This window comes from Pelodiscus sinensis, chromosome 4 (genome assembly GCF_052426305.1).
Source record: "Pelodiscus sinensis isolate ZL-2025 chromosome 4, ASM5242630v1, whole genome shotgun sequence".
In the NCBI taxonomy this organism is placed as follows: domain Eukaryota; kingdom Metazoa; phylum Chordata; order Testudines; family Trionychidae; genus Pelodiscus; species Pelodiscus sinensis.
The window spans coordinates 130487622-130513404 of NC_143055.1; the positions used below are offsets into that span (position 1 = coordinate 130487622).

A 25783-nucleotide genomic window follows, 5' to 3' on the forward strand; every position below is an offset into this window, starting at 1 on the left:
TGGAAGAGAAGGGAGAGGCTTCCCCCGTAATGAATGGCACATGGATATACATGAAACTATTAGTTTCGAGATACGCTGAGAAGTTAGTGGTTGCCCTTTTGACTGACGTGCTAATGATAGTAGTAAACGGTCTGTTTTCCTAAAATCCCGTGTTCTGTCAATGTAAAACACTAAGGATCTCCTCACATCCAGCGTATGCAGCTGTGCCGCTTGTGATGAGGAGTGGGGTTTTGGGAAGAAACATGGTAAAACCATCGGCTCGTTTATGTGGAAGTCAGAGGAAACCTTTGGAATAAACGCCGGATGGGCTCTCAGTGTCACCGATTCCTTCGAAAAGACTGTATAGGGCGGTGAGGCCATAAAAGCTGCTATCTCACTCACCCTGCGAGCCGACGTAATGGCTAGGAGGAATACTAGTTTGATAGTAAGTAGGTGCAATGACACTGTAGCTAGGGGCTCGAAAGGGGGACGAGTCAGAGTTTGAAGGACTAAATCCAAATTCCATAAGGGAGGAGGAGGCCTTCGCGGGGGGTGAAGGTTCGAGAGCCCCTTCAGAAATCTTTTTGTAGTAGGGTGCGCGAACAAGGAAAAATCACCATCCCTGTGGTGGAAGGCATTAATTGCTGCCAAGTGCACTCGTAGAGATGCAAGAGCCAGGCCCTTGTCATGTAACTGCAGGAGGTATTCTAATATACAGGGTAGGGTTGCAAAACGAGAGTCCACATTGTTGTCCGTACACCATGCTTGGAACTTCGACCACTTAGCCACATAAGCGGTTCGTGTGGACTCCTTTCGACTGTGCATCAGCACCTCCTTGACTCACCGAGAACATGATTGTTCGAAGTCGGTGATCCAGCAAGCATCCATGCGGTGAGGTGTAGAACTTCGGGTCTTGGGTGCCTGAGGGCTCCGTTGTCCTGGGTCAACAGATTCGGAAGAAGAGGCAGAGCATATGGCACTCTCACTGACATCTGGTGGAGCATTGAGAACCAGGGCTGATGAGCCCATGACGGTGCTAGAAGGATCACCCGGGCTTCGTCCATGTTGATCTTTTCCAGAACCCTGGGAATTAACACTACCGGGGGAAAGGCGTATAGTAGCGATGTGCCCCAGTGGAGAAGAAAGGCATCTCCCAGGGAGTGGCGTCCTATTCCGGCTCTCGAGCAATAAGCGGGACATTTCGAATTGAGTTCTGTCGCGAACAAATCTATTGTTGGAAATCCCCATTGATCGAAGATACGAGTCAGTACGTCCGTACGTACCTCCCATTCGTAGTCGTGAGGAAAATGTCTGCTGAGAGAGTCTGCTATTAAATTGTCGATGCCTGGAAGGTAGGATGCTGTGAGAATGGTGTTGTTGGCGATACACCAATTCCATAGACGAGTGCTCTCTGCGCAAAGAGAACGGGATCGGGCACCCCCTTGTTTGTTGATATAAAACATAGTCGCCATATTGTCCGTTAAAATCCTGGTTGTTGTATTCTGAATGTGGGCTTGGAAATGTTTGCAAGCATGTCGTACCGCTCTTAATTTGAGCACATTGATATGCAGTAGCATCTCTTGTGTCGACCAACGTCCCTGAACCGTAAGGTTGCCCATGTGAGCTCCCCAACCTGTAAGGGAGGCATCTGTAGTGATTTGTGTTGAGGGTTGTGGTCGATGAAATGGAACACCCGTGAGAAGATTGGCCAGGTTGATCCACCACTGGAGGGAATCCCGGACATACCGTGGCACCACTACTGGCCTGTGGACAGAGTGCTTTGACAGAATGTAAACCGTGGCTAACCAATGCTGGAGGCAACGAAAACGTAACCTTGCGTTGCGCACTACAATGGTTGCGGCGGCCATGTGTCCCAACAGCTGCAGACAAACACGTGTGGGAATTGTTGGAGCATGCACCACGGTGTGTACCAGCTCTTTGATTGCTGTAAAACGTTCTAGTGGTAAGTATGCTCGCGCTGCAGTTGAATCGAGTCGCGCACCTATGAACATCAGGCTCTGGGAGGGAACTAACGATGACTTCTTTGAGTTTATGAGGAGGCCCAGAGCTGCAAATTCGTTGGATACTGTCTGGACCATGTGACATGTTTCCATATACGTTGCACCCCTGAGGAGACAATCGTCTAAGTAAGGAAATATTGTCACCCCCAGTCTGCGTAAATGGGCCGCGACCACCGCTAATGTCTTGGTGAAAACTCTCGGAGCACATGCTAGACCAAATGGTAGGACCCTGTACTGATAATGCTCGCTCCCCAACTGGAAACGAAGAAAACGTCTGTGCGCCACGTGAATCTCTACGTGGAAGTAGGCGTCCTGCAAATAGAGGACTGCAAACCAATCCTTTTTGTTCAACGACGGAATGATGGTTGATAAGGTTACCATCTTGAAACGGAGCCTTCGAAGGTACCGGTTCAGCTTTCGAAGGTCTAGAATGGGTCTCCAACCTCCCGACTTCTTTGGGGTGAGAAAATATCGGGAGTAAAACCCCCTTCCCCAGAACTGTTTGGGGACGCCCTCTATTGCTCTGATGGCGAGCAAGCGTTGAACTTCCTGCTTCAACAGTTTCTCGTGAGAGGGGTCCCTGAAAAGGGACGGGGGAGGGGGAGTGGTAGGGGGAATAGAGAGAAAAGGGATGGAGAGGCCGGACCAAACTACTTCTAGTACCCATCTGTCCGTGGTGATTGCAGACCACCGGTGATAGAAAGAACGTAGGCGATGGTGAAAAAGATGATGATTTTCCGTGTTGATTAAAGGTAGTTGGCTTGCGTCCTCGACAATGAAGTCAAATTTGCTGCTTAGTCGATGACTGATTAGCTGTACGATTCTGCTGTGGCCGCTTGCGTTAAGGGCACTGTTTAGGGCGCTGGTTGTCGAAGGGACGTGTCTGCTGTCTAGCAAAATTGAAATCATATCTCCGTTGATAAGGGAAATAACATCTGCGTTTGAAGGAGGAAGTGTACATCCCAAGCGTACGTAGAGTTGTACGGGAATCTTTCCCCGAATGGAGAACCTCCTCAGTATTTGCCGCAAAGAATTTTAGTTTGTCAAACGGCAGATCCTCGACCTTATTTTGCAACTCCTTTGGAGCCCCTGCTGATGAAAGCCAAGATGATCGCCTCATGGCTATACCTGTAGCAGCGGCTCGAGCTGCTGTGTCAGCCACATCCATGGCAATCTGTAGTGCAGTACTACATGATGCGTATCCTTCTTGAACTATTGCTTTCAGGAGTGGCTTTTTGCTGTCTGGCAGATGGTGTAACAGCTCTGTTAACTTCAAGTAATTATCGAAATTATGATTCGATAGATGGGCTGAGTAGTTTGCAATTCGTAACAACAGCGTGGCTGAGGAGTAGACTTTCCTGCCAAAAATATCTAATTTTTTATTCTCCCTGTCTGGAAGGGTATTTCTGTATTGTGGCGCCTTATTCCTATGTTGAGCCGCGTCTACTACCAACGAATTAGGTTGGGGATGATTGAATAAAAAGTCCAAGCCTTTCGCTGGAACAAAATACTTCTTGTCAGCCTTCTTACTCGTAGGGGTAACCGATGTTGGGGTTTGCCATATCTCATCCGCCACTTCCATTATTGCATCATCGATTGGTAATGCGATCTTTGCACGTTGTTGTGGACGAAGGTTTTTCAAGAGGCAGTGTTTCTTAACTGGAACATCCTCCAGCTGTATTTCTTGCGTGCCCGCCACTCGTTTGAAGAGATCCTGAAAGTGTTTCAGATCATCCAGCGGAGAGATGTCAATCGGGCATATCGCCTCATCCGGGGAAGACGAGGAACAGTCTGCTGGAGGAGTCCCCGGCTTAGGGTCCTCTGTTTCAGACAACTGTCCCTCTTCGTGTTCAGATTGGTCCAGCTGGATTGTTGGACTCTTAGCTGGAGAAGGCGAATGTAATGGCTGTGATTGGTGAGGTAAGTATTTCGCTGTTGGTGATTGGCGGACGCAGGAAGATCCTCTGCGTGATGATGGAGTATAGTCACATTGGGGACGATCGTAATATGATCTATGATAGCGGTCATAATAGCGCTCGGAGCGCGACGGGGAGGAGTGCCGAGAGGAACGTGCACTATCATGATGGATATAGTAGACGCGGTATGGAGAACGTCTAACAGACCCGTACCTCGAAAAACGGGAGGGTGAACGGGATCGTGAACGGGACCGATGTGTGTCTAAGTACACTGCATCCCTGTAGCCATGGTGGCTGCGCCCAATTCGTGAAGGAGATACGTAAATACGATAGCGATCATGAATTCCCGATGAAACAGCTGGAGAAAGGGATCTGTCCCTATAATGAGTCTTGGATAGTGACTTTCTAGGTGTAGAAGCCCCATCCATCCCCAGACGCATGGGGGAGCCAGGCACCAAATGAAAGTGAAGCGGAGCTGGAAAAGTCAGCTGTTGTGGTACGTTCGGTGCCGTGGTTAACAACGGTGCCGGCCCTGAAGCATCAGCCGGTTCTGGCTCAGGCGGTGCTGGAAGGGGCAGTGCCGACGCTGGGGCAGGCAGGATAGGCACCGATGCATCAGGCGCTGCTGAAGCCGGTGCGGAGAGGCTGGTCAGTTGCCGTCCCGGCGTGTTTGTCAGTTTCAGGGAGCGCGCTGCTGAAGCCGGTGCAGACCTGTCGGCCAGCTGCGCTGCCGCTCCCGATGTCGGCGCTGAAGCCGATCTCCCTCTGGGCAGCGGGGGTTCTCCCCTATCAGCCCCAGCAGGGTTACCAGATCTCCGGGGGGTCTCCTTGGAAGCTCCTGCCGACGCTGTGGCTGCCATAGGGAGAGAATGCGTCGGGGATGGCTTTGTTGACTTGGAGAGAGCCGACCCCGGAGAAGCGGCTCTCCTCTTATGCCCCGAGGCTTTTGTGGCTGCAGAAGGGATCGGATCAAGCTGCAGAGCCTTGTCAAACATTAACATCCTGACTTTCATCTCCCGCTCCCTTCGGCTCTTGAAGTTAATTTTCTACAATGAGTGCACTTGTCAGGGACATGAGTTTCCCCCAGGCACCTGATACAAGTGTCATGGCCGTCAGCCGTTGCCATGGCTTCACGGCACTTTAAACATTTTTTGAACCCAGTTGAGCCAGGCATTGCCACCAAAAGTAAGGGATGCCTGTGTAATCCCCCGGGTAGTCAATTTCACCAGCACTGTGAGGCGGCTTTCGCCAAAGTCTTGAGAGAGAAGTTTCTTCTTCTTTTTTTTTTTACAGAGAGAACAAGAAAAGGAACACGACTAACACTAACTTTAACTGACTCTAACTATTTACAGTGGAGAACTATCTAAAGAAACCATCAGTGAAGAGAAATCAGGGAGCTCCGACCATGACCTGAGGCGGCTGAGAGGAACTGACGGTTGCCGGCTCGTGCGCGGCTGATCAAAGGCGCGAACGCTACCCTGCTGAACCACGCATGCGCGAGCCGGCGGGACACGGCTATGAAAAGTCTCCGAGCCGCGGCGCCGGGACGGGACCCGACACCTAGAGTGGAGCACCCACGGGGCCACTCGAAGAAGAACTATCATTCATGCCCCTGCTGACAGTGATTTAGGCACAGCTTCTGAAGCTTTCATAGTTGAAGTTTAATATCTTTCAGATTTTCAGTTGCTGGGGATGAGGTTGCAAACTGGTGATGCTAGCAGCTGATCACTGGCTGCTAAGGACAGCACAGCAGTTTGTTTTCACCCCACTCCAATGAAATATGTGATCAATAATTTCCAAGCAAAGCATCAAAAAGAAGAGATGCATTAGAAAGAGAGAAAATTGTAAACAAGTTGCCCATATGTATTACCACTTTCTTTGCTGGTATTGCTTCAGAATCTCCTGCCAAAGATGCTGGATCATCTTGCTGGGAAAACAATCATAAAGGTGAAAATATGAATATGAACTTGTTCCCTTGGGAGAGACCAGAAGACCAGACAAGCTTTCCTGACATCCAGAACAAAAGTGATCATAAAAGAGATGACCCACTTTTCCTTCCACTTAACCAAAGAGAAGGTAGAAAGAATAGCAGGGATAAAGAGGAGAGAATCCCACTGTCGTGACCAAATAGCCTTCTTTGAGGGGGAGTTTCATATTAAGTGTATTGAGAAAAGTATGCTATTTTTAGAGTTCTAATGACAAACCTTACAGCCTCTAAGCTGCAGTATCAATCAGAAACAGTCTCTCTCCTCTCTTCTTGAACAAAAACTACCAAATGGAGAGTGTTGATGAATTCTAAATCCACAAGAGGGATATTCTGTTGTATGTGAAAACTCTTCTCATTGCCTAGTAATCTTAACACCTCCATAGCTCCCAGCCTTATTAACAGGACAAAACGATACCAGAGAAGATTTGTTCTTATGAAAATAGTGTTGAACATTGCAGTGTAATGGTAGTATGGCTAGTACACAGGGCAAGAATTGCATCAACTGAACAGGGTTGGAAGAAAGTATTAAGGAACATTGTGACAGTTGTTAAGCTTCTTGCTGAACAGTTTAGCATTTAAAAGAAGGGAGGAAGGGAGGAAGGGAGGGAAGGAGGGAGGAAGGAAGTGATCAGCTTTTCTCAGAATGGAAATTACCTAGATATTCTTGAAGCCATTACTGAATTTGATACTAAATGCTATGGAAACAAAGGGAAAGGTTATCCATCCTACTTGTCAGAACTAATCTGTGACGAATCTTTTGAGAGAATGGGTATAAGAGTTTAGAATTCATTGCAATTGAAGTCAAATAGGTGAAGTACTACTCTTTGGTAGTTGGCTTAACTTCTGATATCAGTTTGTTGATCAGTTTGCTGTCATTTGACTATGCTGCTTACTTGGTGCCATCCATGAGTGTCTCATTGGGTTTCTACCAATTGAAAGTTTATACAGGCAGGTGGCACTTCCACCATGAAGTCTTCATGGCAGAGGTGGGGAATCTGAGGCCCAGGGGTTGAATCAGGCTCCCAGCTTGCCTATATCTGGCCCCCCAAGGCTCAGAGTTCCACACCATTGGGTACTCCACACCAGCATCACCCAGCCCGCTCCAACCCCCAGCCTACTCCTGCACCCTACCTCCTTACCAGACCCTCAACCCACAGCCTGCTTCTGCACCCTACCTCCTGCCCAGACCCTGCACCCCCACTTTGCTCCTGCATCCCCATCTGGCTTAGACCCCTCACTGCCAGCTCACTTCTTGGCAGCCCTCTCCCACACACTAAACCCCTCATTTTTGTTAGCCTGGTGGGTCTCACAAAATCCACTAGCCTGGGCCCCCCTAAGTTCTGGAGTGTGGGCCCTGACTGATTTTTTTGAGGATCAGCGGCCCCCAACCCCAAAAAATTCCCCACCCCTGCTTTATGCAATGCAGAACACTGGTATGGAAAACTGCAGAGGTCAGTCATTCGATAACGCAAGTAACATGTTTGGAAAATCTTGAAGCTCAGATCAAACAACTAAACCCACTACCTCCATGTGTGCCATGCACAGCTCATCTCTGAGCTTAGCTGGAAGGTAAAGCATTGATTCTTACATGGATGCCATAAACTTTTTCAGTTTTGTTCAGTGACTATATGGTTTTCTTGCAGAATCACCCAGGTGATGGAAGTGTTAGTGCAAAAATCTTAGCAAGACCAAACAAGGAACTCTTCTTGTCCTAGAAACCTTGAGCTATAGGATGGTCACACCGTGCTGAATCATGTAAAACAATTGTAGTGAACCAGGAGGAACATTCAACATTGTTTGAAAGAAACAAAAGACAATGCTGATGGAAACAGTGAAACTCAACAGGAAGCATGAGCATTGTACAAAAGTTTGTGCTCCCCAGAAATTGCACTCAAGAGTAACTTATAGAATGTGATACTAAAAATGTTTGACAAAACTAGTGTAAAGCTTTAAAAGCCAAATCTGAGTCTTATTATTGCTGTTAATATGCTGACTTCCATGCAAGAATTTGTCACAGTCTCCATTGGATGATTTTGAGGAGGAACCAAATTTCTGAAATATTATGTTGATGACCTAATGCAGGTGAAACTCTGTCCCAAGGCCACAGGAATCAGCTAAAAACTGACAGCAGATAGCCAGACCAGCACGCTATAATTCAAAGTAGATGATAAAGAGTATAAAAATGTATTTAGTGCTTCAGCATCATGAAAAACTGATGGGATATTGCATTAATAGTTTTTAATTATCTGCATCCTGCTAAAACGTAGTAGCAAACATCTTCATTGAATATATCCCTGTAATGAAATAACTTGTCAAATGAGAAAGAAGCTTTGTTTAGTGACCAAAGACTTTGTAAAGTGCATTCCTTCCCTCCACTCCTCTTCCAGGAATAAAGGATCTGTGTGAGGACTGTTTCTATCAGTTTAGTTTCTGTGAGAAGCTAAAAATATGGACACACGGGAAAAAAATCTTTATCTCTGGACTGTTTGGATTTTAATAGGGCAGAATGACAGAATGAGAAGATAGAGATCCCTAGAGTTACTTGTGATAGCCCTAAAAGACTTTTGGGAAACTGGCAAATTATCTCTCTGCCATGTTTTGAAATTACAGATTGACTTACTTACACATCTATTTTTATCTGCTTTAACCACTCAGTAATTCTCTTTCCTTTTTCTTAGCTAATCAACCTATACTTAGCTTGTTACAGAGTTGACTACCAGCATTGTTTTTGGTGTGAGATCTAGGATGTGACTTGCCCTGGAGAATTGATTGCTTTCTTAGGACTGGGTGTAATCTGGATATTTTGTGATTTTTCATGTAAGTGACCATTTATCACATAGTCCAGCTTGCCTCAGTGTCTAAGACTAGGTTCACAGTAGACCCAGAAGGCTGGCTTTAGGTATGCAACTCTAGCTACATAAATAATGTAGCTGAAGTCAATGTACCTTAAGCCAAGCATGGTGCCATCTCCACAGCCAGAGGTCAATGCTCCCATCAGCTTCTCTTACTCCTTGCAAATTGAGGAGTACCAGCACTCACCAGGGGCACTCTCAGCATTCAATTTAGTGGGTCCTTACTAGATCCACTAAATCGAATACCAGAAGATTGGTTTCCAGCGTGATAAGTACAGACATGGCCTAAGGGGACTTCTGTGACTTTTTTGTATAAGATATTGGAAAAAATAACCCCAACTATACATACAATATGAGGGGAGCTAATTTAGCTACAACTAATCAGGAAAGAGATCTTGGAGTCATTGAAGATAGTTCTCTGAAGACATCCACGCAGTGTGCAGCGGCAGTCAAAAAAGCAAACATGATGTTAGGGATCATTAAAAAAGGGATAGAGAATAAGAGGGAGAATATCTTATTGCCATTATATAAATCCTTGGTACACCCACATCTTGAATACTGCATCAGATATGGTCTCCTCATCTCAAAAAAGATATATTGGCATTGGAAAATGTTCAGAGAAGGGCAACTAAAATGATTAAGGGTTTGGAATGGGTCCCATATGAGAAGAGATTAAATAGACTGTGACTTTTCAGCTTGGAAAAGAGGAGACTAAGGGGAGGCTATGATAGAGGTCTATAAAATCATGAATGGTGTGGAGAAAGTGAATAAGGAAAAGTTATTTACTTGTTCCCATAATATAAGAACTAAGGGCCACCAAATGAAATTAATGGGCAGCAGGTTTAAAACGAAAGAAATTTCTTCTTCACACAGCGCATAGTCAATCTGTGGAACTTCTTGCCTGAGGAGGTTGTGAAGGCTAGGACTATAACAGGGTTTAAAAGAGAACTAGACAAATTCATGGAGGTAAAGTCCATTAATGGCTATTAGCCAGAATGGGTAAGGAATGGTGTCCCTAGCCTCTGTTTGTTAGAGGGTAGAAATGGATGTCAGAAGAGAGATCGCTTGATCAGTACCTGTTCAGTTCACTCCCTCTGGGACACCTGGCATTGGCCACTGTTGGTAGACAGGATATTGGGATGGATGGACCTTTGGTCTGACCCAGTATGGCCATTCTTATGTTCTTATGCTGTAATATTTTGGGAGTTCACATTTGTCACTGATTGGTAAAATCTAATTACAGAATAAACCACCAGTTGGGGGTGTTTGGCCGGCTTTTGACAGTCTGGCCGGAGACAGTTACTTACTGTCATCCTAAGAGTGAGTCCTAGCTAAAGCATACAAACATACTGAAAAGCAAAACCTTCCCAAAGGCACGAGTGGCTTCCTTTGAGGAAGAAGGAAATTGGAGGTTGAGTGGTTTTATGTTATTTGACCTCACAAGCTAAGTTTGGAATGAAAACAAGTCAGTCAATGTAATGCTGAACTAGCCACAAAATTTGTGTTCTTTGTATCTCTTGACCAAATATGAAGTGAAGAGGAGATTGAAATATGCTTTGAGGAGGTGCTCTAGGCTCAGCTGAAAGATACAGAACCTGAACTTTTGGCCCCAATGTGCCAATTTTCAACATTGCTAAGACATTGTGACACGCAGGATGAGAGTGCTACTGGAGTCATCAAGAGTTTGCATGACAAAGATCAGAGTAATACCCTCTGGAATCGTTTCATTGAGCTGAGACTGTATTTGGTTGCACACACTGCCAAGTACAAGGCAGTGAATTGTTCTCGATGCTTGATTCAATAAAAAAAAGTATTTGAACAACTATGGTAGGAAAGGCTTTATGTTCATTCTGTTCTCTTCATCGAATGTGATTTCCTTTGCACATTGTTGTTCGAGAAATAACGGAATTTATGTCACTTTGCAAGATGCCAGTTTAAACATGCCGCATTTCAGGATCCTTAATGTTTAATATTTTTATGTTTGTTCGACCAGTATAAAACCTTATTGAGTTCATTTCCTTTCAATCAGTGATATACATGACTGCTGATAAACTGGATACTCTTTTGCTTTCATGACAATCCTATTTATGAACGTAATCTAATGGTGATGGTAAACTGAAATAATTAGCTGATAGCTTAATGCTGCTAGATTGCAGGGCCATCCTTACCCATACACAGAATATGCAGCATGGAGGGCACCAGAAAATGTGGGGCCCCATTGGGTCTTAATATCCACCCACCTTTCTCTTCCTATCCCTGTTCTGTGGCTCTGCTTCCTCTGGAGAGGATCTAGTTCATTTAAGAGTGAAAACCCCTGCCAGAGCTAGTAGCAGAACCTGTGAAAGAGCCATGTTGGTGGTAAGGAAGTCACTTACCAGGCATTTGCCAGCCTCAGGTATAGACTGTCAGGTTCTGAATTTACTGTGTTAGGCTACAGGACCTTAGTTTAAAATTTGTTTTACAAATACGTCTTTAGGGTGTTGCTGAAGACTACAAAATCACAGCTGTAAAAAATACCCCTAGGTTGCCCTGGGGCATGGGGACACCAGTTCAGTAGTACCGGATAGGGCCCCATAAGTCCTAAGCAGGGCCCTGCTGGCTGGCCATTTGTATGGCTTTGTAGGAAGGGATTATTCATAGTCAGACATATGGATGATTAATGAGCAGGCGTTAACGATCCAGTTTGGGGCCTGGGCTTCACACCTGCTTGTAAATGTACCTGTAACATGCCCGTAGTGCTTTGTTCCCCAGGACGGAACAAGCGGGCCAGCCCGAGGGCAGGGTGGCGCGCACACACACACCGCCTGACGCGGTGAGCAAAGCGGTACCTGACCCAGCTGCGGCCCATGTCACCCTCGGGCCGGACTACCTGACTTCCCTCCCCCAGTGAGTGAGCCCGGCATCACGGGATGGGGTTCCCAGGAATTCCCCTCGGGCTACGGGGTGCCGATCCCGAGTGCGCATAAAAGCGGCGGCGGCTGCGGTGGCTCAGAGCTGAGCTTAACCTCCGAGCCCAAATTCCAGAGCGCTAGCCCGCACCATGAGCCTCCCCCGGAGCTTCGTCCCCCGCAGCCTCCTGCTGCCGCTGCTGCTGCTGGCCGCCTTCGCCGCACTGTGCCGGGGTAAGGGGCTCGCTGCGCAGGGGTTTGCCTAGAAATCGTGGGGGGAGTCTCGCTCCCACTCGGCTTGGGAGGATGGATGGGACCCAGGTGTCTGAGAGCCGGCCCTATGCGGGAGGCCCGGGGGATGCATGGGATCCGAGTGGTGGCGGGGGAGGGGTGTCCCCAGACGCCCCCTGCAGAGATCTGAGTCTTTCTCCCTCTCCCAGGGGCGCCCCTGGCCAGCGAGCTGCGCTGCCAGTGCGTGCAGACAGTGTCCGAGATGATCCACCCCAAGCGCATCGCCCACGTGGAGCTGATCCTCGGGGGGCCCCACTGCGGGGTGCCCGAAGTGATGTAAGTGTCGCGTCCCGCTGTCCCCGCCCCGCTTCTCGCCTACGCCCCCCGCCCGCGCTCACCCCGCTCCTCTCTGTCCCCCCAGAGCCACCATGAAGCACGGCAAGAAAGTGTGTCTGGATCCCGCCGCGCCCTGGGTCAAGCTGATCATCACCAAGATCCTGAACAGGTACCGGCGGAGGGGGGCTCGGTTATCCTGCGCGCAGTAGCAGTCAGCTCCAATCTGGGTGCTGCCGGTGCCCTGTACATTGATTCAAGCATCAGCCCAGGTCCATAGGGAAAGCCTGTTAGGAGGGGGCCTCTAGGGCAGCATGAGACATTTCTAGCCTTGTGATGAGCTGCCCTGTATTCCCGCATGCAACTTGGTATTGGCTGCCACGCTCCCAAAGCCAGAAGATCCGTAAGCGACATTTCCCGCCCTCTCCAGCACCCTCCCTGCCCCCCGCCCTCCGTTCCCCGCTGCTCTCGCTGACAAATGTTATCTACATTTACAACTCAATAGAAAAAAGGGAAGGGTCTTCCAACACCACATGCAAATCAGGGCTTTCTATTGATTTTTCAGATATCCAGAAATCTGATTAGTGTGACTTTCTGCGATTCAGAGCCCATTGCAGGAAGCTGGTGTTGGATCCAGTTCTACAAAACACACCTCTGCCTTAGTTACTAACTTAATGAATTACTGTGCATTGCAGAATGGGATCCTAGGTTGTTGTCTTAAGAATTCCGCTTGTTTAGTTTAGAAAAGAGAAGACTGAGGGACATGATAGTGGTTTTCAAGTATGGAAGGGTGCGTCTACACAGCAGCCAAAACTTGAAATAAGATACACAATTTGTGCTACCTGAATTACATATCTTATTTCAATTGTATTTCAAAATAGCTTATTTTGAAATTTTGTGTCTATACAAAGCCAAATTTCGAAATAAGGTGCTATTTCGAGACATGCCTTAACCCTTGTGGAACGAGGATTACAGGGATGCTGGAACAATGCACCTGTTATTTTGAAAAATATTTTTAAATAATGGGCACGTTTAAAAGACACGGGGTAGTTATTTCAGGATACCTGCGGTATCCTGAAATAGCTCTGCTGTCTAGACGTACCCTAAAAGGATATTAAAAGGAGGAGGGAGAACACGAGGAGTAACAGTAGTTCGAATTAGGATCTTTAATCGAACTACCTACTCTATGCTGCGTGTAGCCGCAGGCACGGAGTTCGGACTAAGGGGGATTTAAAAATGGCAGCGCCCGGCAACATGCAAATGAAGCCCGGGATATTTAAATCCCAGGCTTCATTTGCAACTCCGCTTGCCCTAATTACCCTACCTAGCTCGAACTAACGAGCTAGTGTAGACGTACCCTAACTCATCCTGAGAAGTATCTCATTCCCCCAGACGTTCTCACTGAAGTCAGCTATTACTGTTTCATGTCAAATATTTCTCATTTGTATGTCTGGCTGAAACAACCTTTACCAAATAATGAACCCAATGACTTCAATGGGAGAAAGACTGGATCCAAAATGTTCATTGTTTATAACAATATATAATTGAGGGTCATCAGTTATTTTGGAGTTCTCCTTTTGGTTTTCAAAACACTACATACTGGGATAATGCCATTTTTGCCAAAAACTATATTCCTTTTAAGCAAGTCTAGATCTTATAACATTGGCTGAGTGCATAAGTGCTGATCTCAACTCATTTCATTTTTTTTTTCAGTGCACTGCCAAAAAAATCATGAAGAAAGCTTCTGGATATGCCCTGCCAAGAAAAAGGCATTTTTGTGAGCCAGAGACTGCAAGAAAATACTTTATTTTTATCAGAGATATACTGAATTTGTGCTCCTCCTATTTATTAAACATTGTATGTAATACAGCAAGATTTTTACTGTATTTAAATACTATAGTTTTAAAATTATTTATTATTATTCAAATTATTATAGATTTTTTTAGATTTTAATTTTTTCCATAGGAGCCAAGGGAAGACAATTTGTCTAATCCCCAAACATCTGAATAGCTGATCAGTTATGTTCTGCACACCTGATGGTGAAAGGAAAAATCTTTCCTAACTAATATAGCAGTGTTTTTCAAACTGGGGGTTCTAATCGAAAGGTGGAGGTCACAGGGGAGTTGATCACAACAGTGTCACGTGTTATGTCTTTTAGATATGGCACAAATGTCATTTTTCTATAAAAATGCTGTGCTGCTATTGAATGATTCATTTACTGTTCAAGGCACATTTTGGTGATTAAGTGGACTTTTTTATTATGAAATTTCCATTGTATGCTCCTAATAGATTTTCAATTTTTTAATAAATAAATGTTTATTAAAATGATCTTGCCTTTATTTCCATTCATTAATACATATTATATATCTTGGTCTTAAACTGTGCATGAAATTACATCCTGTGAATTTGGCCAAAAGCCGGGTTACTCTGTCTAAATGGGAAGTGTTATGGAGTTATGAGCCTGAGTATTTAGGATGAACTTCTAATCATCTCCCTGGGACTTCTGCACTCAATGATGACATGGTTAGGCCCTGTGTTGTTAAAGTTCCATTTCAAGTGAACCAAAATGACTTGGAAAGTTGATATTTAAAACAGCTACATTATTAGGAGTATTCACTACACTCTGGAAGATAAATGTAGGTATAAGCATCAAAAAGAGACAACTTCCTGTCTCTGAACTAAATATTAAAAGTATAGTTTGTAAGCACTCCATCTTAGAACACTTTCCCAGACATAAACCACGAAAAGCCACCAGCCGCACTTCGCGCATGCGTGGTCCGGCAGACTACGGCTAGAAAGATCTCTGATCTGCGGCGCCGGGACAAGCCGACACCTACAGTGGAGCACCCACGGGACACTGCTCGAAGAAGAACCATAGAGCTGGAAGAGATCTCAGGAGGTCATCAAGTCCAGCCCTCTGCCCAAGGCAGGACCAATCCCAACTAAATCAACCCAGCCAGGGCTTTGTCAAGCCGAGACTTAAAAACCTCTAGGAATGGAGATTCCACCATCTCCCTAGGTAACCCATCCCAGTGCTTCACAACCTTCCTAGTGAAATAGTTTTTCCTAATATCCAACCTAGATCTTTCCCACTGTAACTTGAGACCATGCTCCTTGTTCTGCCATCCCTCACTACTGTGAACAGCCTCTCTCCATCCTCTTTGGAACCTCCCTTTAGGAAGTTGAAAGCTGCTATCAAATCCCCACTCACTCTTCTCTTCTGAAGACTAAACAAACCCAAATCCTTCAGTTTCTCCTCAGGTCATGCGCTCCAGCCCCCTAATCATTTTGGTTGCCCTCCGCTGGACCCTCTCCAATGCATCCACTTCTTTTCTATAATGGGGGCCCAGAACTGGACTCAGTATTCTAGATGTGGCCTCACCAGAGCCGAATAAAGGGGAATAATCACTTCTCTGATTCTGCTGGCAATGCTCTTCCTAATGCACCCCAATATGCCATTAGCCTTCTTGGCTACAAGGGCACACTGTTGACTCATATTCAGGTTCTCATCCACTGTAATCCCCAGGTCCTTTTCTGCCAAACAGCTACTTAGCCACTTGGTCCCCAGCCTGTAACAATGCTTGGGATTCTTCCATCCCAAGTGCAGGACTCTACACTTGTCCTTGTGAACCTCATCAGATGTCTTTTGGCTCAATACTCTGATCTATCCAGGTCACTCTGGACCCTATCGCTGCCCTCCAGCGTATCTACCTCTCCCCATAGCTTAGTGTCATCTGTGAACTTGCTGAGGATGCAATCCATCCCCTCATCTACTTCATTAATAAAGATGCTGAACAAAATCGGTCCAAGAACCGATCGTTGGGGCACTCTGATAGAAACCGACCGCCAACCTGACATTGAGCCGTTGATCATTACCCATTGGGCCCGACAGTCTAGCCAGCTTTTTATCCTTCGTACAGTCCATTTATCCAATCTATATTCCCTTAACTTGCTGGCAAGAATATTGACTTAAATGATGAGTTAGCATGACAATTTATCTTTTATAGAATGGGGAGGAAATCTTCTTGCATAAGTCAAAATAATTTCCAGGTCACATGCTGATTAGATGGGTCTTTTCTTACAGGAAGTAGGTCAGAAGTGAGGTCAGACTCAGATACTTGCTGTCTCAGAAGGCCTAGAAACACACCCGCAATTCCAACTCTTCCCACCTATGTTCCTGCTTCCATTCTCTCTGATACAAACACATCTAATGCTATGCCCAATTCAGCAGAGAAATCTCTCTCTGCCTGTGATGCAAAAGATTTTCTCTCCGCGAGTGCCGTATGAAAGCAAATGGTAAGAGAACTAGCTTTGGCCAGATAAAATATGACTAAAGGGAGTGCTCATGCTGCCAGTGCATCTCAGCCCTGGCATGTAACACACCTGTTCTTCAGGCTGACTCTCTCCTGAGCAAACCATCACTTGTGCCAAATTACTGGGTGGTTTCATGAAGTGGGCCAAGCAGCTTCCCAGATCTTCTGACTTGAGGGGGTTGTTTTTCATTATGTAAAGTTCAATCATTTCAGAACCCAGTTAGCATTGCCCATAGGATAGTCTCCTGAATCATTTGTTCATGAGCTTAGGGGAGTCAGACATCTGACTGTCCTAATGGGAAATGTGACCTATAGACAAGCTCTTCTAGCAGACTGCGTTCATTACATCACTGGCTGGCAATGCCACTGTTTCCTTTCCAAGTGAGTATGTCTGTTTCACTGCACATAGGTGTTTAACACTGATGAACTGGAGAAGGCATTATGTAAGATCTCTGGAGCAGCGATTATCTTCTTGCCCTGAGTTTGTACACTACCTAGCACACTGAGGTCCTGCTCCATGATTGGGGTTCCTAGGCATCACTTCAAAGCAAATAAATAACAGTCAGCCTGTAAGAGCCATTCCCCGGAAAGACCCTGCGCTGGAGGCTGGAGGAGGAAAGGAGCCCACTGGCCAAGACAAGATGAGCTGAACAGTAGGAGGACAGATACTTTGCAGCCAGCTCTGCCCACCAGCAAGAAAGGAGGCATGTAATAGGAGAACATGGCTACTTAAGGTATCAGCCTGTAAAAAGAGACTAAGACTTTCAGTGAAACATGGGTCTAAGCACTGCAAGGGAGAGAACAGAAGTTCTTTGACTGCAGCACCCCCTGGTTCTCGGCCTCAGTGTCTCCACTACTGCATTGGGGTCTGCCAGCTTGGACCAGGAGACCTGCTGCTGCCTGGGATCCCAGCCTCTATTGCCAGCCTCTATGGGGTCCTGGCCATCGGTCCCACTGCTGCCCTGGGTCCTGTCCTCTGGCTCTAAGTCCTGGCTGCCGGCCCCAAGAGAGGCTCTTCTGCAGGCCCTCGGGTCCTAGCCACCCCCAATTGTGGCTTCAGTCCTGGATGGTGAGGGACACAGATGGCATAAGGCAGGGTGCAGCTCAGCAACCCCGCCCTAAAAACTGTTCCAGCACCACTGTAAAAGACACACATTTTCATACCATAGAATGAAGCCAGGGACTTTGATTTCAGCACCACAAAGCTCACCTGCCGCTGGTAGCTAAGTAAGCGTATTGGTCAGTTGCAATCTTTCCCATCCAAGCATGGATTTTTTTCCACCCATGTGAGGAATACATTTTATGTGCACCACCCACAGAAACACAAAACCTAGCTGTGGGTGCTGTGCTAATCAGTTGTGCAGCATTTGAACCTCTCTCAACCAGCTGCCCAAGTACCCAGTTTACAGGGAACACTGGTCAGCTGTGCTGTTCATATTATGGATTAGGCCAGGGGTGGCCAACCAGTTAGAGATGAAGAGCCAAAATAGCTGTGGCTAGAGAGCAAAGAACCATGAATTATATATTTATTTTTATATATTGATCGATCGATAGATCAATAGATAAATGGATATAGTATACAAAATGTAGTGATAAAAATAACATTACAGGATATTTTGGACAAAAACCAATAAAAAAGTCTCTAGTTACTTAAAAAATTCACAGCCAGTCCAAAGATCTTCAGAGAACTTGACAAGGAACAAACATCAGATAAAAAAAAAAGCCCCTTTAAAAACACAATAATATTCTCTCACTAAAAAAAATCATCCCCCCCCATGTATTTTAAATGTAACACTACTGCCCTATTATGTCCTGTGAGTTTTTTTTAAATTAAACAGACCTGAGAAGTAAATTAGCACAATTTGAGGTGCCAGTTTCACTCCAGCTTATTGATCTCTAGTATGGGTTCCTCATTTTTTTTACTTATGAAGAATATGGCTTTTCTATAGTTCTAAAAATTCAGGTCTGTCCCAGACTGCAAATATGAGAGGTTCAAAAACAATAAGGGAGAGACTCATATCTCAGAATAATTGCATCATCCTGGCAAACAATAGCCTTTGAATTTTCTTTAAAGAAACACAGTGTAAACCAGGTACATGCTGATTCTTTTTTTGCCCTGGAATTTAAATATGACATCTGTGTTGGCTACCTTATTCTGCATCCACGAAGACTTTGAGTTTAAGGTGCTTCATCTTCCCTCCCCCCGCTCTAATCTAATCCCCCTTCTCTCCCCCAGAGCCAGGCACTCACAGCCCCCCTGCTCTAACCCAATGCTATCCCCCCCCCCACTCTAACCCAATGCCTGCATCCTGGAGTTGCTGCTACCGTCACACGCTTCTCCTTCCAGGCACTAGGGCGTGTGCACAGAGCAGCCGGCTGTGAGCAGTCTAGGCACACAGCTCAGAATTAGCAATAGCTGCATTTTTTTAAGCAAAGAGCCGTGGGTTGGCCACCCCTGGACTAGGCTATGTACGGTTGCGGTCATGAGTGAGCCACATAGCTGTGCACACCTGAGAAAATCTAACTTACAGTTGGCATCAATACACATGCACATTTAACCAATTATACATATTGCAGAAATTAAAAGGGGCACCTGATAGCCTATTAAGTGTCCAGATAACAAAAACTACCAGCAATATTGACTATATCTGCCAAAAAAAAAAAAAAAAAAAACCCCTAAGGCTAGACTACACATGGAAACTGTCCTCTCTTCACTAGAGATCCTTTTTTGAGATCAGCAAAAAGAAGTGTGTAGAAGCTGAGCTTATCACTGGTAAAGAGAGAGCTTTGGTCTACTGGGCTACTCATCCAGTTTTTTCTCATGAACACAGGTTTTAAAACATTTGAGTACATTTGGTAATAGATGACTTTAGTGAAATGTAGCTTTTTGCTCTGTTTCCAGAGCTTGGAATGGCAGCTGTGCTAATAGTGGAGAGACCAGGGTGAAAGATTCCAGCCCAGGGGTGGAGGAGAACTCCATGAATAGAATAGAATAGAATAGAATAGAATAGAATAGAATAGAATAGAATAGAATACATGTCTATTCACTATCCTGCTCGTGTTGCCATTCAGTACCACACCCAGGGCCGGATTAAGGAGGGGGGCTAGCCGGGCAGCTGCCTGGGGCGCCAACCTATGGGGGGAGCCTGATGGCAGCTATAAGGGGCGCTGCATACCCAGCCGTGCGGCACCCCTTAGAGTTGCCATCAGGTGCCGCACGCCCGATTGCAGCTGTAAGGTGCGCAGCGCACCGGGGGACAGAGCCGTGCATGTGCCATGCACCCGGGGGCGGAGCTGCGCATGCGTCACGCACCCGCTGCCTGAGGCACAGGAATGGCTTGAACTGGCCCTGACCACAACAGAAAAACTACAGTACTTTGGGCAAACTCTAGTGTCAATGCAGTCAATGTTGTGTTCTGGGAGCAATTCTGAAAACCAAGTTACTTAATACAGGCAATTAAATATGTATTTAGGATCATAATTTTAGGCACTGTTAAAAAATCCATGGCCTGTGTTTCAAAGACTAATGGGCCAGCTTTTCAATGGAGTGTATCACGTGACAGCTCTTGGTTTGATAATCTGGGCACTCCCTGGGTGTTGGAAGTGCCCATAATCTAATGTATCTGCAGAGGGCAGAAGTATTTGGGAAATCTGGCCAGGTAGGTGTCTGAGTGGGAGCTGAGCAATTTTGAAAATTCAGCCCAATGCTGCTTTCAGCCATATTCTCCTGAGCGTACTCAAAGTATCCACAATAATGGCATTCATTTACTAGGGGCCGGGAGAAGGTCTGTCTTGTTCTGTGTCAAGGATGAACAACATTAGCACAATAACTTTTGATGCCCTAAAAAAAGTCTTCATTCCGTATCCAAAGTGTGACAGTGACATGAAACCAACTGCCAGGAAGTGGAAAATGTGGTTTGCACATTTATCCCTCGATTACAACATTCAGTTTGTCCTCCTGGTGTCATCATTTCCAGTTGTTGACACACTAACCTCCTGCGAAGATGCATGCTTGGGCAGTTACTCCTGTTCTTGTGGTCTACCCGGCTGCAGACTCTTCAGCATGTCTGAACATGAAGTCTGATCCATGGACCTCTGTTGTGCCAACTATACAGATACCAGCTATTAATGTATTCATTGCTTCTCACCACTTTAATAGGCACTGACCCACCCTGTTGCTCTCATATTTCACCATCTCCTTGATGTATAACCAAGCAGAGGCATACATTGAAGATTCTGCTTAGAGAGTGGAAGAGACTAGCCATGACTTCATCCCACTTTTGGAATCTAAGATATGTGCAGATAATTTTCTATTGTCATGCAGCTTGGATCCTTGCAGGAATTCACTCTTGCAGGATGACCACTCCATTGTGATTTCTATTTAACTTTGTGGACAGTGCGTAAGCCGAGGTGTCAGTTTCATTGGGATGAGCAAACTGCAAGTGATTTGAAGGTTCCATATCTGAACTCTTTATTCTGTAATCTAAATTCATTATCATTACAACACAGCACCACAAATCCCTAGTCAAGGGCCCCATTATAGTAGATGCCACACAAACATGGAGTAAAAAATAAAAAGACAACCTTTCTGGCCCCACAGAGACTCCATGGGTTGGAGTCAAGGCCCTATTAAAGTCAACAAGAGTTTTTCCATTTGATTCAATAGGGCAGGGTTTCAGCCATGATGTGCAAGGAAAATGTACACAAATGCCTTTGGAGTAGTAAACTCACAAGAGCAGATGCCCAGGAAGTTTCTGTGGTGGGAATGGGTATTTGCCTGCTAGAAAAAATGGAAAGACAATAGATAAATGTAATGTCGGTCATAAAAAATATTTCTAGCTCCTCTGAGATCCTGTTCCCCACCTTATAGTGAAGATTGTCTCGTCTTTCCATCCCATCACAGCTGACTGACCACATGCTACAGAACCCTTTGCTAGGGTATGATGAGGTGCCATGACAGGCAGCTGTGAAGTGCTGGGATAACAAGAGTCTGCCTGTGTTAAGTAGGATGTCTTGCCACGTAGGAGCAAGGTCACACAGGACTTTTCACCAGGCTCTGGGAAATGCACTTTGCTGTGCCATCAGGCAGCACATGAAGCAGCACACCGTTAAGAGGTAGGAGATGCACATGCACAGCTTTTGTGTGATGAGGAAAGAGCACATAATGTGGGGAGATGGAGGAGGATGGAGCAGGGTAATAGCCCAAATGGAAAGAAGTTGGGAGAACCACAGCAGAGTGGATTGGAGAGAATAAATCTGGGCATGAGAAGAGAGAAGGGATTCAGCTAGGGATGGTTAGAGATGGGGGAATGGGGAAAAGGTGGCAGGAAACAGAAACGGAGAGTGTGGAGACCACAGGGGATGGGAGTGGGCCTGGCAGGGCAGAGATGAAGTGTGTGCGGCAGAAAAACAAGGGCAATGGAAGCAGAGGAGGAAAAGGAAGGAAGGAACGGATAACAGGAGATGTGGGGGAGAGAAACGAAAGATTCACCCAGAAGCAAACAAGCTTCTCAGTCAGGCAGGAGGTGTTCCCTCTACAAGAGCTTATTCAACTTTCAGAGACAGAGAAGAAGGGGGGAAGGAGTTCAGCCACATGAGCTAAGGCAGAAAACCCGGACATGGGGTGGGAAAACAAAAGAGACACACAGGAGAGAGGAGATGTGGAGAGATCTCTTTATTCTGGGCATGGAGAGATCCCTTGAGTGCTTCCCTCTATCCAAACCCAGTTTCTATATTTGGCTTAGCTTCCCTTCCCCACCCACCACTCATTGCATTTGAAGAAAGCTGCCTCACTTCTGCCTGCCTACAACTCCCTGGCAGACTTCAGGCACTCAGCTTCCTTTTGGCCGCTCGCCAAGTTGTGTAACATGACTATTGCTGGCTCTGGCTCCAGGGTAATGTGCTTACTGCATTTTCCAAGCTGAGGTTAAATAAATGCTGTTTTCTTGATGGCTAACTGTTTTGGCTTCTGCGGTTATACACCATGATCTCAGTTAATTTGAGTGATCGAGTTACTACTGTAATCATTACTAGCTTGTTCTTTGCCTCCTTGCACCTTTTCTGATCACCAGAATCTGTTTGACCTGTTTCCCACAAGGATGTTATGTTTCTTGCTTGATGTTGGTTCACCAACTAACTGTGCAACTGGGATGCCTTCTTCTTGGTTTGGTACATTGTGGAGAAGGACACAAACCACAGGGGCTGCTCACATTCTTACCAGTGTGCCAAATATCCACCTCCAAAGGGCGGAGGAATTGGCTTCCTGCTTTATTAAAAAAAATCACCTCATACACTATGTTGCCAGTGTGCTGGCTTTGTGTAAAGACTAAACCTATAGCATCCTGTCCTAAGACACTGCATCATTACACTGTCATGACTCTAAGAGGAGCTATTTCAGAACTGTGCAGTAGAAAACCATATAGAAAAGTACTACAAGGAATGGCACACACTGGTCCTCACTAGCCAGGGAGAAAAGATAGCAGTTTCTAGCCAGCAATAGCTCATTTAAACTTTTTTTGAGTGCCTCACAAGTGCTATACACATTCAACTTTCAGCAAAAACTGGACAAAACGTAGTCTTAAAAAAAAATTCCCCCAAACCTTTTCGTCACCAGCATCAGCTCCTTCATAGCACAAGTCTCATTAAAGAACATTAAGCACAGACCTCTGCATCTACTTACAGCTCCCTAAAAGCCTTCAGTGTAATCTCTGGGGGGGTTTCTAATACCATTTCAAAACCACAATGAACCGTGCAAGCTGGTTTTGGTTCATGAGGACAGAGAGGGTAATGCTCATTACCAGACATTTCCTGTCTTGCTATTTCTAAATGGTTTCCACTTAACCTGATTTTGACCACATTGTGGTTTGGGCCAGCTATCAAGGACACTAAGCACTGAAGCCCAAATCTTGAGCCCAATATCAGAGCTGAGAAGCTGGGTAGATGTGAAGCTATGAGGGAGAAATTCTTCTTCCCAAATCAACTGTGTACATAGGGAGAGTTACCTTGCTCCCCCTTGCCTGTTTATGTAATACACTGCAGCAACATTGTCCGTCACTATGCTGACAGTGGCCCCCGTTATGTATGGATGGAAGTGCCTGTATGCATGGAAGATGGCCCTCAACTCCAGGAGGTTTATATGTAGGCGCCTTTTGGTAATCGACCATTTGCCTTGTGTCCTCTTTGCATTCATGTGTGCACCCCACCCGATGAGGGAGGCGTCTGTTGTTATCTGGGCAGATGGTTGCGGACAGTGGAAAGGAACTCCTGTCATGAGGTTGTGTGGTTTCGTCCACCAGCAGAGGGACGTGCGAACATGGGTTGGAGGAGACACTATTTTGTGAATGCTGTGTCTTATGGTCATATACACAGTTGCCAACCAGTGTTGTAGGCACCGTAAGTGAAGCCATGCGTGAAGGACACGCTGCATGGCCATCTGAGGCCAGCATCACATCCTGACATAGGGAACATTTTTTAAACCCTGGTGAACCAGGCATAGCAGGGTCCAGAGTTTTAACGGAACCCTATGGTAAACAGCTAAGAACCTAACTATTACTACACTAATGAAAAAAAATTTTTTTTTTACTATTAACTATATAACAAGAACTATACAATGAGAGGAAAACTACTACTAATTAACTAACTATATAACTTTTTGTCTTTTTACAGATAGATATTTAGTCAAACTGAGGAGAAGAAGGGAGCTCCGCCAGCAACCGAGGATGGTTAAGAGGAACTGGCGGGAGCCGGACCGTGCAACGGAAAGGCGTGAACGGCGTGTGTGCTAACCGCGCATAAGCAGTCTGGCCAACTATGGCTGTAAAAACCTCTCAACAGCGGCGCCAGGATGAGCCCAACACCTAGAGTTGAGCACCCACGGGGACCACTCAAAGAAGAATTGCATAGTAGGTATTTGTAGAAGGTCTCCACACTGGTTCAGGGAAGATTCAACTTTCAGGCAAAGGTACTGGTCAGTTCTTGAGCAACTAAGACACTTTGTTCACAGGATTAAGACATTCTGATGTGTCATAATTGTCCTGCCTCGCATGATGGTAAATGTGTTTAGTTAGTTACAACACAGGAAAGTAAACCGGTAGTGATTGAGGAAATAGGCTACTGCTTCCTGAATAATATTGCTGAAGTTACATGTTTGGTGGCAAGTCATGTTTGCTGAGCAAGAAGGTCTTCCTTCTAAATGTAATTAAGCAATTCCTGAGGGTCCCTTTTAGGTCCTTCATGCAATGAGCTGTTGCTGCTTCTTTCGTGAGTTAAGATGACCTCATTCCCGGAGGACATTTGCATTTATTTTTTAAAGGTGAAATTGAGTTTATCTTAAAGAGAAGCTCTGTTGAACTAATGCTGAATCATATTGAAATTCATCAAAAAGCAAGTTACTGACATTTTTTTTCCAGGATGAACCTTCTAGTAAGAGTCAGCTGAAGTAGTAAGGATGATTTTTCCTTAAAAAATGCACTGACATATTTTGTCCCACATGGTAACCATTCAGCAAGGTCTATAATATGTGTCAAAATAGGTCTTGCCAATTCTCCATTCAGCTATATGAGAATTTACAAAGCTGTTAATGGAAATGCAATTATCCCATTAAAATACGAAGTCCCAGTCTGCATCACTAGGGAATATCCCATTGTCCAAGATTTGGAAATAGCATGGTTATTTTCTTAAAAGTGACAGAATGTTTCATAATTCCTAGCAAAACTCGATTCCACTGCAGGTGGCTTGGTTTTGTTTTAACTTGAAGAGAATTTGTTATATACTAGAATTTTCCGCTATTCTTGCATTACAAAATATATCCCTTGCTGCATTCAAAAGGAGGACAATAAATAGTTTTGCTTGGTGCATTGTTGCCAGAACAGGCCCACCATGTATTGGTCAAAAACTTTCAATAAAATACAAATAAAACTTGCTGCATTTAAGCATCAATTGTTTCTTCATTCTTTGTCCACTGAAAGAGCCAACAACTAATGTCAATAGTGACCCTGTGGAAGTCCCAGGGAATTTTGCCACTCTTTTCAGTGAAGCCAGAATTTCATCTACTGGCCCATTCTGCTCCTATTAAAACCAAAGGGAGTTTTGCTGTTAATTTCCATCGGACCAGGATTGGGTCTCAGAATAGATTTGCAACCGTTTTGTCATTTTGAAACTGGAAAAGATGTGCATGGAACCTATTTGCTGCATAAAGAAAATTAAACTGAAAATTTCCCCAAACAAACAGAACTTGACACATTGCCAAATATTAACAGGTTGGA

At 45.4% G+C, this 25783-nt stretch overlaps 1 protein-coding gene across 1 annotated transcript; it reads left to right on the forward strand.

The window, feature by feature from the left end:
• The first annotated feature begins 11754 nt into the window (after window positions 1–11754).
• Window positions 11755–14342, forward strand: LOC102459718 (alveolar macrophage chemotactic factor-like). The gene is made up of 4 exons (XM_075929378.2): window positions 11755–11877; window positions 12084–12210; window positions 12296–12379; window positions 13921–14342. Exons 1-4 carry the CDS (start codon window positions 11796–11798, stop codon window positions 13940–13942), a joined length of 315 nt encoding a protein of 104 aa, XP_075785493.2. The 5' UTR covers window positions 11755–11795; the 3' UTR covers window positions 13943–14342.
• Window positions 14343–25783: the final 11441 nt, after the last annotated feature.